This window comes from Guillardia theta, assembly GCF_000315625.1.
Source record: "Guillardia theta CCMP2712 unplaced genomic scaffold GUITHscaffold_65, whole genome shotgun sequence".
Taxonomy (NCBI): Eukaryota; class Cryptophyceae; order Pyrenomonadales; family Geminigeraceae; genus Guillardia; species Guillardia theta.
The window spans coordinates 182,074-195,820 of record NW_005434609.1 but is presented as its reverse complement, the minus strand read 5'-3'; the positions used below and the strand labels follow the sequence as shown (position 1 = coordinate 195,820).

The following is a 13,747-nucleotide window of genomic DNA, read 5'->3' as shown; positions in this document are numbered from 1 at the left end:
CCGCAGGGGAACCACAACATTCCGATCCATCCTACTCCACCTCACCCCTCTCCTCCCTCCCTCCTCTCCTCTCCTCTCCTCTCCTCTCCTCTCCTCTCCTCTCCTCTCCTCTCCTCTCCTCTCCTCTCCTCTCCTCTCCTCTCCTCTCCTCTCCTCTCCTCTCCTCTCCTCTCCTCTCCTCTCCTCTCCTCGCTTGCTCTCTCTTCTCCCTCCTTCCCGCCTCTCACTTTGCTGGTCGTGAATTCTTCAGGAGCAGTCTTGGACAGCCTGCAGGCAATCAGAACCTCTCCGGTTGCTGGGCAGCGAGACCTGGGGGAGCTTGACGACAGGACGAGAGAGGAGGACGAGCGAGAGCGAGGAGGATGGGACGTGTTGAGAGAGGAGGGGACAGGAGCCGATAACTTGGAGTCGACAAGAGACGAGGACATGGTGGGAGAGAAGGAGAGGAACGCGTTCGAGCGGAAGGGGCGGAAAGCTTCTGGGGGTTTTGAGACGCCTGCGAGAGGAGAAGTTTGAACGTAAGGAAGGAAGAGGAGGGGAAGTGGGAGGAAAGGAAGAGAGTTGAAGCACAGGAGGAGGAGGAGGAGGAGGAGGAGGAAAAGGAGGAGGAGGAGGAAAACGAGGAAGACAGTTGAAGCACAGGAGGAAGAGGATGAGGAGGAGGAGGAAAATGACAAACTGAAGAGAGTTGAAGCACATGAGGAAGAAGAAGAGGAAGACGAGGAAGACAACGAGGGGTTGTCTCACCACAGAACGGGGTTCGTGGAGGGGTTTGAGCGAGAAGAATGTCGTAATGTCGAGGGTTGGAGATGAAAGTTTGGAAAGGATTCAAGCGAAGTCCTGTCATAATCAGTGAGATGAAATCAGTCCCACAGTCGAGCAAGCATGACTTGCTGTGAACATCGTCTTGCTCCTCCTCTTGCTCCTCCTCTTGCTCCTCGTCTTCCCACTCCTCCTCCTCCTCCTCCTCCTCCTCCTCCTCCTCCTCTCTGCTCCTCCTCCTTCTCGCTCCCCTTTTTTCTTTCCTTAACCCTCTTGCAACCCTGCCCTCCTATCTCCCGTCTCTCACCATCCTCGTCCTTTCTTCCTCCCCAACTGAGTCTTCTTGACTCTCCTCCTCCTCCCCTTCCGTCTCCCGCCCCGCTGTCTCCTCCCTTGCCCTCCCCTCCTCTCTCCTCTCCTCTCCCCTCTCCTCTCCTCTCCCCTCTCCCCTCCTCTCTCCCCTCCTCTCCTCTTGCGCTCCCCTCCTCTCAGCCCATTACCTGTGTGCGGCGGCCAAGTGTCTATGAGCATACTGACGCTCCTCTGCAAGGCACGAAGGGTATGAACCGCGAGAAAGAACGAGCATGTCAAGGTTCGCAAGACCTCGAAACCTTGAGCGCTCGGCCGATTCTGACCAAAACCTCAAAAATTGTAGAGCAACGTGACCTCTCCACCTCCATCATCATCATCTCCATCATCGCCATCTCCATCATCATCATCATCTTCATCTTCATCTTCATCATCGTCATCTCCACCATCGTCATCATCTCCATCATCGTCATCATCATCTCCATCAACATCTCCATCATCGTCGTCATCATCGTCATCTTCATCACCATCATCATCTCCATCATCGTCGTCATCTCCAGCATCATCTCCATCGTCGTCGTCATCATCAGCATCATAATCATCATCATCATCTCCATCATCATCTTTCAGCCATGTTTCATCACCTTCAGAACTCGGTCCATCGGAAGAAGGGGTCTATCGCCTACCCTGCAGACATAAAAGGAGAAGACAGAAGAACAAACAGCGGGAGAAGAGAAGAGAAGAGAAGAGAAGAGAAGAGAAGAGAAGAGAAGAGAAGAGAAGAGAAGAGAAGAGAAGAGATCGTTAGTAGATAGGAACCAAAATGGCGAGAAAAGGGAAGTATATAAAGAAGGTACATGACAAACAAGATGAAAACTCATCAACATTAAACTGCAATCAAACCAAATGAGATCTACCAGGGACCATGCCGGACATCGCTCTCTTCCTTCCAAATAATCGGGTTGTCAGACGTCGAATGATAATTCCTGTTGATCCGGGTGAAGGGGCTGTGGAAAACAACACGAGGAGGAGGAGGAGGAGGAGGAGGAGGAGGAGGAGCAGGAGGAGGAGGAGCAGGAGCAGGAGCAGGATCAGGAGCAGCAGGAGGAGAAACAGCAGCAGCAGGAGCAGGAGAAGACAGAGGAGGAGGAAGAGAGAGCAGGAGGAGCAGGAGGAGCAGGAGGCGGAGGAGAAACTTTGTCAGCTTCACTCTGCAGTTCTCAGAAAACCTCGCAAGACCTCTTCTCTCCAATCTCATCCAGAGTCGTCTCTCGCACATCGTTGAGGATTCCTGACTTGAGGTGCGGGTTGAAAAGATATTTCGGTTCCCTCCTTGCATTTCCTGCCTGGCATGTGCAGCAGTCAATGTGGAATGTCGTGGACTTGACCATCATCGGGCTTACGTCCTCACTCCCAGCTCTTGCGCTGTTTGGCCACCTGCAGTTATGGCGTTATCCTCTTTCCCTCCCTTACTCCCTGCCTCCCTGCCTCCCTGCCTCCCTCTCCTCCCCCCCCCTCTGTCCATCCCACTCTCTATCCTTCCCTCCCTCCCTCCCTCCCTCGTCTCCCTCCGACTCACAGGTATCGGAAAAGACTCTGATACGTGACCACCCTCTTGCCTGTCCCTGGCAGCTCTATGCTCGGGCAGCTGTCTAGCAACAACTGTGCCTCCCTGCTGCTGGCTCCCATCATGGTTGCCATCTTTTTCAGCTCCTCGATCCCCAACAAGCCTTCTCCCCGCGAGTCGCACGCCTTGGCTGCCTTGACACAGTCCCTCAAACCTCCCTGCCTCCACTTGTTCCAGCCTGGCATTACATGACTCTGACTTTTCTGCTCCTCCGCGAGCTCCGTAGCATGCGAGCGACTTCTTCTCGTGCCAGCTCGCTCCTCCCTCCCCTCCTTCACGCTCAGCTCAGCTTGGACAACTCCGGCCATCCTTCCTTCCAGCACTGACTTTGCCCGAGGCCTGCTCTCCCTTTTTTCAGCCTCCTCCCTTTTCCCCTCCAAGGTCGTTGTCATCTTCTGCCCGTTCGTCCTCCCCGTGCTCGTCCTCTCGCGACGCGCTCCCGGCATGTCGAACGAGTCGGCGCGGGACTCCCCGGACGGTTGAGATAGTTTGACTAGCCTGTCAAACTGTTGTTTTGGTACTTTTAAAACTTGAGTCTTTGTGTCCACCCGGTGTATCCGTCCGGGCCGGGCCGGGCCGGGCCGGGCCGGGCAACCTCATCTTCACTCAACGAGCCGGCCGGCGCGACCCTTCACGATGGTCAGTCGTACTAATAAGTTTTAACTTTATATGAGTAAAATTCTATAGTAGTACACACCCTGGCGATGAGTAAAATTGTTGTAACCTTCCGCTCTTTCGCAGTGTCCTGGTGAATTATCCCGAACGGGGTGAAGATTCATGGCAGGGAGAGCTTGGCGCTGTCAGGCGGCGCTGCTGATGCTGGTGCTGCTGGACATGGTGGCGATGGGGGGATGGAATGCGGCATGGCAGTGGCGAACGGAAGGAACACATAAGGCAGCACCTCTCGTGATGGGGATGATGATGTCAGCTGATCCGATGCGATCCAGGGACACAGTGACGTGGATGAGGCGGGGGATGCCGATGGAAGCAGGAGTTCCAGGCCTGACGCAGGACGCCGCCATGGTAATGAGCATGGTTAAGTCTAGGAGAGACGTTTGGGAGGATGTGATGATGGAGCGAGGATCTTCGGTTATCCAGCAGCGTACACACATTACGGTGGATCAAGGGAAAGGAGGGGTATCCAAGGGACCAGAGTTATGCGTCTGCAAATGCCTAACAAATGTTTCGGTTCAGTTCGAATGTGCTTCCACTGGATTGAACAGCTCAATATGCCCTGAATCGATGGTGATGCATTGCACCAAGGGATCGGAGGGTTGCTTTCACTTGTTCGCGAATGCCAGACATGTCCTGGCCTTCGTTAGGGTAAGTGGCCCAACAGTACAGACGTTGAGGTTCCGACAGCATCGTGACGCGTCGATCAACAAGTACACATGGTCAGCTCCATACAAGATGTGCACGGCTGGAAGGTACTTTGCTAGTGTCTACCTGGTGTTGCGTGATGAGCGACCGGAATCGGTGATGGACAGCGAGTCATGTGTAGCTGCTGAGTTTGAAACTCCACCACGCTTCAACTGGACTTTTGACGGGCAAGACGCAGAAAGCTGTGGGTGGCACTGGACATGGCGAAATGTGTCCGAGGCTGTTCAAACTGATTACCCCCGGGTCTTGTCTTCATACCTGTTCCCTAGGGTGAACCAATCCTTGCTGCACCATTTCTCAGAGCTACGGTATTCTATGCCAGCAAGTAAGTGTTCGCTTGCCGCCTTTCAAACAAGACCGATCTGTCTGATTGGCGACTCGCATATGCGAAACCTGGCGAACTCTATTCAGGCATTGATGAATGGGCAGTGCGATGCTGAGGAGATGCAAAAGACGCATTCAGTGTGCAGATTGAGCCATGTCTTATACTTCCCTTTGTACTACCCGCATGAATGGCGGTGGAACGCTGCGTATGAAAGGTGCTACTTCATTTGCATCAATGTCGGTCAATGGTCCGCTAGCTCCCGATCAAAACCTCCATGGAACCTGACCAGATATTCTCGCGGGGTTGGATCGCTGGTCAAAGTCCTCGACTACCTCGTGACCCGTCGACACGTCCTGCATGTGGTATGGCTGAGCACTCTCCCGCACACCATAGACAAGTCGATGGTTCGCTGTCCCCCTACAGACTGGCGATTTCCACATTTCATCGAGGGATACAACTCAGTTGCACGAAAGGAAGTCGCATCCACAGCTGGACGGGTGGCCTATCTTGACCTGTACAAGATCGCTTTCAATCTCTTTGACGTGTCTTACGATGGAGCCCACTACCAAGGACCTGTCGGGGCAGCACTCGCTACCGCGCTGTTGAATCATCTTCTAACTAGCATGAGTGCTGCATGCAGGATCTCAGGCAAATAAAAACTGAATTGCTATCACTACCGTCACTCGGACTCGGGATCAGTGGCTGACTGTGAACTCAGTCATATCGGGGAGTCGGAGCCTCGGAGCGTGCCATCAGGCCAGTGCCCGGCTGTGGCCGGGCCAGCCCGGGCGCCGCGCGGCGCCGGCCCCCGGCCCCTCGGATCGGACTCCTGGCACTGCCGCACCGTCACCGTCGGCCGCTGTCCGATCCGGGAGTCCGTCCGGCGGCGCGGCCGGGCGCCGGGCCCGGCTCTCGGAGCCACTGGCCGCACTCACGGTAGTAAAAAACTGAACCCTCAAGCTGGGCAAAGTGGCCGGCGGGCCCAGTGACGGTGGCCGCGGGGGCGCGGCGGCGGCGCGGGACCGGGTGACGTTTAGTACCGTGACGCCGGCTGAGTCCGGGCCCCGAAAAACGGTCCGAGTTTTGCCGTTAGCTTTACAGAGTATCTGCCGGAGTCGGCGATCGGACTCCGAGCCTCCGAGTCGGACCGCCCCGCGCTCAGCCGCCTGCGGTATCCCGGGTCAAGTTGCCAGTCACCCGTCAGCAGCCGCTCATTCTGAGCCGTCACGGTCCGATCGCACAGTCGGACTGCCTGGTACGAGCCTGGACGGGCGGGACGTAGGGATCATCGCCCAACTGATGAAAAGATCTCCTTTGGCACAGGGACCCCACCCAGCTGACCCTTCCCCTACTATTGAGGCTACGTCCGCCGCCAGCCGGCTCCGAACTACAGAACTTGATGGTAGAGTATTGAGTGAATTATACGGTAGCAGGGTGATATGAATATACTTAATAAAGCACCCGGGCCTACTACTGCATGGCCTGTACTAGAGTGACTGCAAGAACTGAACCTTCACCATGGTACCACCCCCCCTGGAACGGCAGGAACCCCCCCTTCCGACCGGAAATCAACCTCGCCGCTCCGACTCGGCCCGCCGACGCCGCACGACACTTGTACCGGCGTGTCACAGCCCCCACTCTCGTATCTGTTCAGAAATGTGCCAACAGACCTCGAGGTCATACCCCTCCCGACCTTCGAATTATGTACCCTCCTGTAGGCTGACTGACCACCCCACCCGCTGTTGGTAAAATGACCAATGACATCCTGAGTTCGGTATTGGAATCCAATTTTGACATCACCCCTCCCATTGCGATTTCCACCCCACCCCCTGTGTGGTCATATCAACTTCCGCCGCACAATTGAGCCACAAGCGCGGTCGCAGGAAGCCCCACCCACCCCAACATCAGATTCCGTACCTCGATTTACTTTTCAGGGACACCCCCAGGCACCTTGAGCATCGGATACCACAGATTCTGACTACCCACCATACCTATCGTGTAATTTTGCTCTTCAAAAGTAGGGTAGAGGGTACCGGTAATCAGTGGGAGGGTAGAGTGGGGTCATTAGTTGAACGACCAAACACCGAGGATTTTTTAAAATTTTATTTTTTAAAAGAGATGATATGATATGTTTTCGACATTTTCAAAAAATCAAAAGTTGCATTCCAAGCGCGGGAAAGGGGCGAAAGGAAGGTTTTTGCTCCATTCTTCCTTGAATATTTTATAAGTGAGCGAGTCGGAATCCAGGATACGGAGTGGGTAGGGGTAATTGAAAGGGGTTTTCAGCCTGGGGGGTGTGGTGCTCTGACAGATTTCCTATGGGTGGGGTGATTACAGCTATGTGTTTGGCTGCAAGGTACTGAATGCTGAATTTTTAGATTGTAGGGGTGGGAGAGAAGGGGGGTTATGAACCATGGGGGTGGTGTATGGGGTAGCTTGCGAGTAATGGAAGTCAAAACATGGGGTGTGTTTCAGCACAGAAAGGGGGGTAGACAGATCATTACGCCCCCAGGGGGGGTCACGACGAAGTTGCGGGGTACTTTGAATTCCAGGGGTAGGGTTGGCAATTGTAATTTACAAGTACTTTGTTTATTTACAAAATATTAAATTGGTTCAACAAGACTGGGTCAACAGCTTCACCACCCAGGTACCCACAGACATGGAAACGGGGGGTACGCTGATTCCTGTGAGTCAATGCGACTATTGAACAAATCACCTGGGGGTCCCTCGCACGAGGACAATCTAAGGATGGTGGGTATTCAGACTACGGGTAAAAAAGTCTGCATTAATAGGGTAAATTTGGGGGTATTCAGTGAAACATTGCATTTGGTTAATGTGCAGGGTGGTTTCAAGGAAGGGTATCTGGGGTGGGAAAGGAAGGAGGGGGTTAGATATGAAACGATGAGGTATGTCGTGCTGGTATTTGAAGGGTGCCGGGGGTATGTGTAAAGATTGGGTGGGGGTAATAGTAAAGATGTTGTATTTATAGGGTAGGGGTGCTCCAGAGGGGAAGGTGAAGGGCAGCCTCATTTACCATAGAGCAGAGCTATACTGACTTTGATTATTACAACATTTGAAAATTGTTTATACATGGGTGCCTTGGCTCAATGATTCCGCAGAGGAACGGGGAGTTGAAAGAAATGTACCAATATTCTGGGTGGGGTTAGTGGAACTCGGGGGTACAGAACGAAAGATGCTTGATATCATGGGGTGGGGGTGAGGGGGTGGCGTATATAATACGAGAGGGGCGGTATTGAAGCAAGAGGATCATGCAAGGCCAGGGGGTGTACAGGTAGGCGCGATGAGATAGCGTGAAACAGAACCAAGGAAGGACTGTCCTGTAGAGTAAGAGCAACACGGACTAGTTACACAATCTTCTAGGATACGAACAGGAGAGGTTCGTCGAAGGACTTGTCACCAGCGTTGCCAATCAAGTAAAATCACCCCCGGATCCCGAAGAGCCTTCCTTGATTGCGAATTTTGGGATTCGACGGAGGATTCCTGCCTTGCAGAATGAGTAACGAAGAGATGGACGAAACGTTGACCTGGTATCGAAAGGTTGAGGAGAGGAATCTCATACTCGACTGGGAAGGGCCCGACAAGGCTCAGGTAAACATTGTTTTTCCTTTCTGCTGGGAACCTATGCTAACTCTTTGACCATAGTACCTGCAAAATCGACAAAGGATGGTCAACCATGTCTCAAACTTGACCAATTATCTCAATCTGAGTGGTCTCTTCGTACATATCTCTACCTTGTACATGGATAGATTCTTCAGCAAGATGCCGGTTTCTGAGACAAGTTGGCGCATCTACGCTTCAGCTTGCCTTCTCCTTGCAATGAAAATGGAAGGTCCTGCGACCGCTGGTACCCCTACCGATCTCGTTGAATTCATGGTCGACGAGTATGAATTGACCATCGAGCATGTCAAGATCGCCGAGTTACAAATTTTGAAAGTGTTGGAATGGAGCCTTACCTCACCAACGATGTTGCATTTCATGGACGTGTATAAGGTTGGAGGAATTTACTTTTCCGACGACCTCAAAATGACCAAAGGTGTCCCAACGCACCTTGACAATCAGGACAGAATTTGCGTGTGGGAGTACGTTAGCTTTTTCTGTGATCTAGCAATCCAGAAGCAAGAATTCATGTCCTGCAAGAATTCACTCAAGACGGCGGCAGCAATTGCGGCTTCCCGAGCTTGCTTGAATGTTACGCCTCTTTGGAATGAAAGATTGGCGAGAATGACTCACTATAACATGTCGGAAATCTTTGAGTGCTTCTATAGACTTCTTCAAATCTTCCGCGAGCAGTACCCTAATAATTTTCCTGTTGGAATATCTTCGCTCTTGGAGGATTTTGGCATGCCGCTTTGATTGGACCGCGATATGCATTTGCATTCAAGCGTTGTACATCTGAAATATTCTTTTCTCTTCTATTTTTCGTTATTCTTTACTATTGTTCATTAGTGAAACACTCTATTTTACCATTTTCATATCTGCTTCGCCATTGTCCTGTAATCCTGTAACCTCGAATGCTCAAGACATGTGTTGTTGGCAACTTGAGCCCCGGCTGAACCGCAGTGCTACGGTAGCCGCCGCGGCCGGGTGACGCGTGTCAAGTTGTCGGGCCCGGCGAAACTCCGGCCGGCCGAAGGCTCTCAGTACAGTCCGAGTAGTGAGGAACAAGTTCGGTAGCACTGACCCCCACCCCACCCCCCACCCCCACTCCAATAACTAAAGTACCCCTGTTAGTCAGTGATAGCACTGGGGTTTTTGAAACTGTTCAGGAGGCTTCTATAGACGGGTAGGGGTAGTCGAGGATGATGTAGGGGTGGGTTATGTTGACTCAGGGGAATGTCGGGGGTGGTCAGTTTGATTTGGGTCGTGTTGCCATACTAAGTAAGGGTAGGGTAGGGTGATGCAAGGCAGTTCAGTTTAGGGGGAAATTCGAGGGTAGTCATGGGGAATAGAGGGGGTGATAGAAAGGGGGTTCAAACAGAACTGGGGGTGGGGGTGCTTTAGGGGTGGAAGGGCTCCAGTCGGGAATGAAGAGCGCGGAGGTGGAGGAGCAGGTTCGGCGAGGAGGAGGAGGGAGTGAAGGAGAGGGGAAGAGAGAGAGTTTGTACTCACTCCTTTGTAGGATACGCCATGCTGAAGGTGCGACGGGGTCGAGAGGAGTGAAAGACGGGGAGGTTTAGGCGGGTTGCGGACGTTGAAGCAAAATATAGAATTGGCAAGGGCACCAAAAGATTTGCTATCCATTGTGATGATGGGACGTTTTCTCTGCGGCAGAGGCTGCAGATTCTGTGGTATATGAACGAGAAAGATTTCGTGTGGGGATGTTGCTTATGATGAACCTCCAAACCGTACGAATTGATCCAGCTTGATCGGCCAGGGAAATTTTTGTCTGCTCTGAGAGATGGAGGACTATGAGGTTGGGATGCTGGTCGGGGAGGGGAGTTTCGGGAAAGTGTTTCAAGGCAGAAGGAAATTCTCTTCGCAGGTTGTCGCGTTGAAATACATTCCCAAACATGGGAAGAGTGAGAAAGACCTCAGAAACTTGAGACAGGAAATCGAGATTCAACGCAAGCTCGATCACCCGAACATCATAGTGCTGCTGGACGCATTCGAGACGCACAACGAGTTCTGTCTTGTGACTGAGCTGGCACAGGGGGAGCTTTTCGAAATCTTGGAAGCAGATGGTTCGCTCCCAGAGATCGAGGTTCAGAACGTTGCGAAGCAGATGATAAGAGCGCTGCATTACCTTCATTCGAACAAGATCATACACCGCGATATGAAGCCGCAGAACATTCTCATCGGACCTGATCGACAGCTGAAGCTCTGTGACTTTGGGTTCGCACGAGCGATGACACAGCAGACTTTGACCCTTACCTCCGTCAAAGGAACACCGTTGTACATGGCACCAGAACTGGTTCAGGAGCAGCCATACAACCATACGGTCGACCTATGGTCCCTTGGAGTGATCCTCTATGAGCTTTTCCGGGGAGAGCCTCCTTTCTACACTAACAATATCATCGCGCTGGTCGGGCAGATTGTCAAGGACCCTGTCAAATGGCCTTCTGGAATGAGCCCTGACTTCAAGTCATTCCTCAAGGTGACATTTTGATGGCTTGTGATGTCTGTAGACCCTAGAACTCATCGTTGTCGCTGCGCAGGGATTGCTGGTGAAGGATCCGCAACGCAGACTCACCTGGCCAAGGCTGGCTGAACATGCCTTCATCCTATCAAAAGGAGAAGCAAACTGCATCGATTTGAATAACCAGCTCCCTGCTCCAAGGCAGAGCATTGCACAACAATTCACCAAGGTGGCAAGTCAATCGACTGAATCCTTCCGCGGGGGTGAGGAGTTCAAGACAGAAACCGGCATGACACAGAGCAAACGTCCTCCAATATTTGACAAGAAGCACCCGAGGTTTGGACAGGGGGACAGTCGCGCGGAGAACGCACAGGACGAATTCAATTTTGCTCCTCAAGGGCAGAAGATGAACATCTCCAGTCGGACGCCTGGGAAAGGAACTCCAAACACCACGATGGAGGACGACAAGACTGGAAAGTCTCCCAAAGTACGAACCCCCGCGAGCAAGCGAGATGCTTCTCCTGTGAGCAAATACATCACAACTCCCAACTGTGAGAAGAGCGATCGAGACGCGTCACCTTCCAGGCGCAACATGCAAGACCACAATCAGTCCCCTAAGATCTCCCCTGGTGTCGGTAGCCGCGGGCCGGGAGGCATTCCTGTGCATAGAGGGGACGTTCGTGCCAAGACTCAACCTGGGAAGCAAAGGCAGAGGCCGGCAGGAGGCGCTAAGCTCGGCTATGAGGATGTGACTTCCACCCCTCAGCAGACAGCTTCTTCGCAGGCGGCCACCATGAGCAGGGTGGACAACGCGACGGGTGCGGCCCGTCCGAAGGCCCAACCACTCGTGCGCCGAGCGGGCCCGGCGCCGACCCCAGGAGGAGACGAGTGGTGGCAGGAGGTGGAAACGATCTCGAAGACAACTCAGGGTACGGCGAAGCTGCTGCGGGACAAGCTCTTTCATGAGAAGCTTCTGATGATCTTGGACACCATCGATCAAGCTGCCTCCTTCGATCACAGTATGCTGAAGCGGCTGGGCGCAGCTCTCAAGACCATGAACAACATCTTCACCTACACCATGCAGAGCAGTGGGTCGCCAAGGACGCCTTCGAACTCTGCGAAGCTGTTTCCCATCCTCGAGGTCGTCAAGAAGCTCTTCGCTCTCCTGCATCTCTTCCTTGGCACGGAAATCTTGCAGCGGATGGGCACACTGAGCACGAAACCTCCCTCGAAGTTGGCTGCCGAGCTCTCGCGTGTCATGAACCTAGCGATGAGGAAGAGCATCCTAGAGACAGACAGCGTGCACGAGGAAGTGTACCAGCACGTGTCCGACCTCCTCCCTCTGGCCTTCTCTACTAGCATGGAGACGGGAGCAATCATCCGGGCAAGCTTCATGGACATCCTCGGATTCCTGGGTCAACACTCAGGCGGCAATCCGGGGAAGAATTCGAACTTCTACAAGATGCTGGTGAAGAGGAAACTCCTCTCCCCTGTCGTCTCCCTTCTCGCGTCTGCGCAATTGTCGGAGAAGTCGCATGCACAGGAGGCACATGCGGCCGTCCAGTGCCTTGCCGACATCGTCTGCGCCAACTGCGAGTACGTCTCGACCTTCCCCGGAGTCGAGCAAGGGAGCAGCTCGGTTACAGCTGGGGATGGAGTGGGAGAGGAGGAGCCGGCGGGGTCGAGCGCCGCGATGGAGGCGGGAGGAGTTGTGTACGAGCTCTTGTCCGAGAACACATCATCGCTGCTCAACCTGGTTCACTGCGCAGAGGTAGGCTGTTGCCAGACGTCTGCAGCCCCGCAGGTCAACAAGGAGTGTGAGAGCAACGCGATGAAGTTGCTCCTCGCTCACGCTACGAGCGCCTCCTGCAAGCCGAGCAGGCACGTTGACCCCAACGTATGCGGGGACGTGGGCAAGAAGCTGATCATCCTAGGACTGTCAAGAAACGTCGGCAAGCCGAGCATGGCAGCGGACGGTCAGGAGAGTCTGCTCGAAGTTCGCGCTCTCCTCTCTGCTTCCAAATTCCTCTCCATGGACCACAAGACGGGGCAGTCGATCCTCCTGCACGATGCCAAGCTCGTCACCTCCCTCGCTGCTCGCCTCTGCTCTGCTCCGGACAGAGCTGTGAAGTTCGCAGCTGCTGCTGCCATTGCCAGCATCCTCTCCTCGTCCGAGCCCTCTTCCCAGGTGCAGAGTCAGGTAGCCGCATGCCTGGCCGAGGTCATCGAAGAGACTGGCATCGCGGCAATCGAGGAGGTGTTCTCAAAGTCTTCCTCCTACAACCTGCAGAGAGCAGAAGGATGCTGCTTTGGGTACGCGCGGTCAGGAGGGCTAGACAGCATGCTTGCCCTCCTCTTCCAGCTCACCAGGATCCTCGGAGCTCGATTCTCAAACCGAATCCTCCTGGTGATTCCTCTCCTACCTCCGCCACCCCCGTTGTCACCCTTCCACCCAAGTCACTCCCATCCCTCTGATCCCCTTGTCTTGCTCCTACCACCTTCCCCTTCCCTTCCTCCCTCATCTGATCCTCTCCTCCTACCTCATCTGGTCCTGCCTATCCTCTCTTGCCCCCCACTCACTTTGCGATCCCTTGCAGAACTCTGGGCTGTGGCATCTCATCTGCAGAAGGCTGCAGACCATCCCAGCCAACGTGGAGCTGTCGCCGCCAGGGCTGATAGATGCGTTGAGCATGATCTTGAATGTGAGGACAAGGACAAGAGCGGAATGGGAGAGAGGAGAGGAGAGTGGGAAGTAAGGGAAAGGAGAGGAGAGGGAGTTGGGAGGAGGAGACAGTGAGAAGGGAAGTCGAGGAGAGGGCAGGATGAAGGATGTTTCAAGTTCTGACGACATTGGCTCAGGTCATCACAACGCATGGAGTTGGAGATGGAGGAGCGAAGGATGCGAACTCAAGGGCGTCGATCATCTGCTCGTCCGACCTCACCTTGTCGTTTGCCAGCATGTTGAAGGTCAGAAATGAAATCAATATTGATGTAGCCAAACCTCCTCTCGTAGCATTTCCTCCGCCGCTATTCTCTCTTCTATTATCTACTGTTGACTCCTCTTCTCTGTCCTTCTCTTCTCCCTTCCTCCCTTTCCCCTCCTCCGCCATCCCCTCTCCTCTCCTCCCTTCTTTCCCCATCCTCTCCCCTCCTCTCCCATCTCCTCACCTCCCCTTCTCCCCTCCTCTCCTCCATCTTCCATTCCCCCCAGAAGGACTAAACTCATTGACTTCAGGAAAACTTTCTC

The 13,747-nt window shown here is 53.7% G+C and overlaps 4 protein-coding genes across 4 annotated transcripts; 3 read left to right on the top strand and 1 right to left on the bottom strand.

Annotated features, from left to right (window-relative positions):
- Positions 1 to 2,291: 2,291 nt before the first annotated feature.
- GUITHDRAFT_142556 (hypothetical protein) lies at positions 2,292 to 3,144 on the bottom strand (the record flags this gene model as incomplete). The annotated part of the gene is made up of 3 exons (XM_005827605.1): positions 2,292 to 2,417; positions 2,475 to 2,508; positions 2,651 to 3,144. The coding sequence occupies 3 exons, from the start codon at positions 3,142 to 3,144 to the stop codon at positions 2,292 to 2,294; spliced, it is 654 nt and encodes a 217-aa protein (XP_005827662.1).
- Positions 3,145 to 3,475: 331 nt separating this feature from the next.
- Positions 3,476 to 5,059, top strand: GUITHDRAFT_142555 (hypothetical protein; the record flags this gene model as incomplete). Its single annotated transcript, XM_005827604.1, has 1 exon — positions 3,476 to 5,059. One exon carries the CDS (start codon positions 3,476 to 3,478, stop codon positions 5,057 to 5,059), a length of 1,584 nt encoding a protein of 527 aa, XP_005827661.1.
- Positions 5,060 to 8,087: 3,028 nt separating this feature from the next.
- On the top strand, positions 8,088 to 8,777 carry GUITHDRAFT_75342 (hypothetical protein; the record flags this gene model as incomplete). The annotated part of the gene is made up of 1 exon (XM_005827603.1): positions 8,088 to 8,777. The coding sequence occupies one exon, from the start codon at positions 8,088 to 8,090 to the stop codon at positions 8,775 to 8,777; it is 690 nt and encodes a 229-aa protein (XP_005827660.1).
- Positions 8,778 to 9,822: 1,045 nt separating this feature from the next.
- Positions 9,823 to 10,645, top strand: GUITHDRAFT_58349 (hypothetical protein; the record flags this gene model as incomplete). The annotated part of the gene is made up of 2 exons (XM_005827602.1): positions 9,823 to 10,518; positions 10,580 to 10,645. Coding segments are annotated over 2 exons (762 nt in total), but the record flags the coding sequence as incomplete, so codon positions are not given.
- Between the last annotated feature and the right edge of the window lie 3,102 nt (positions 10,646 to 13,747).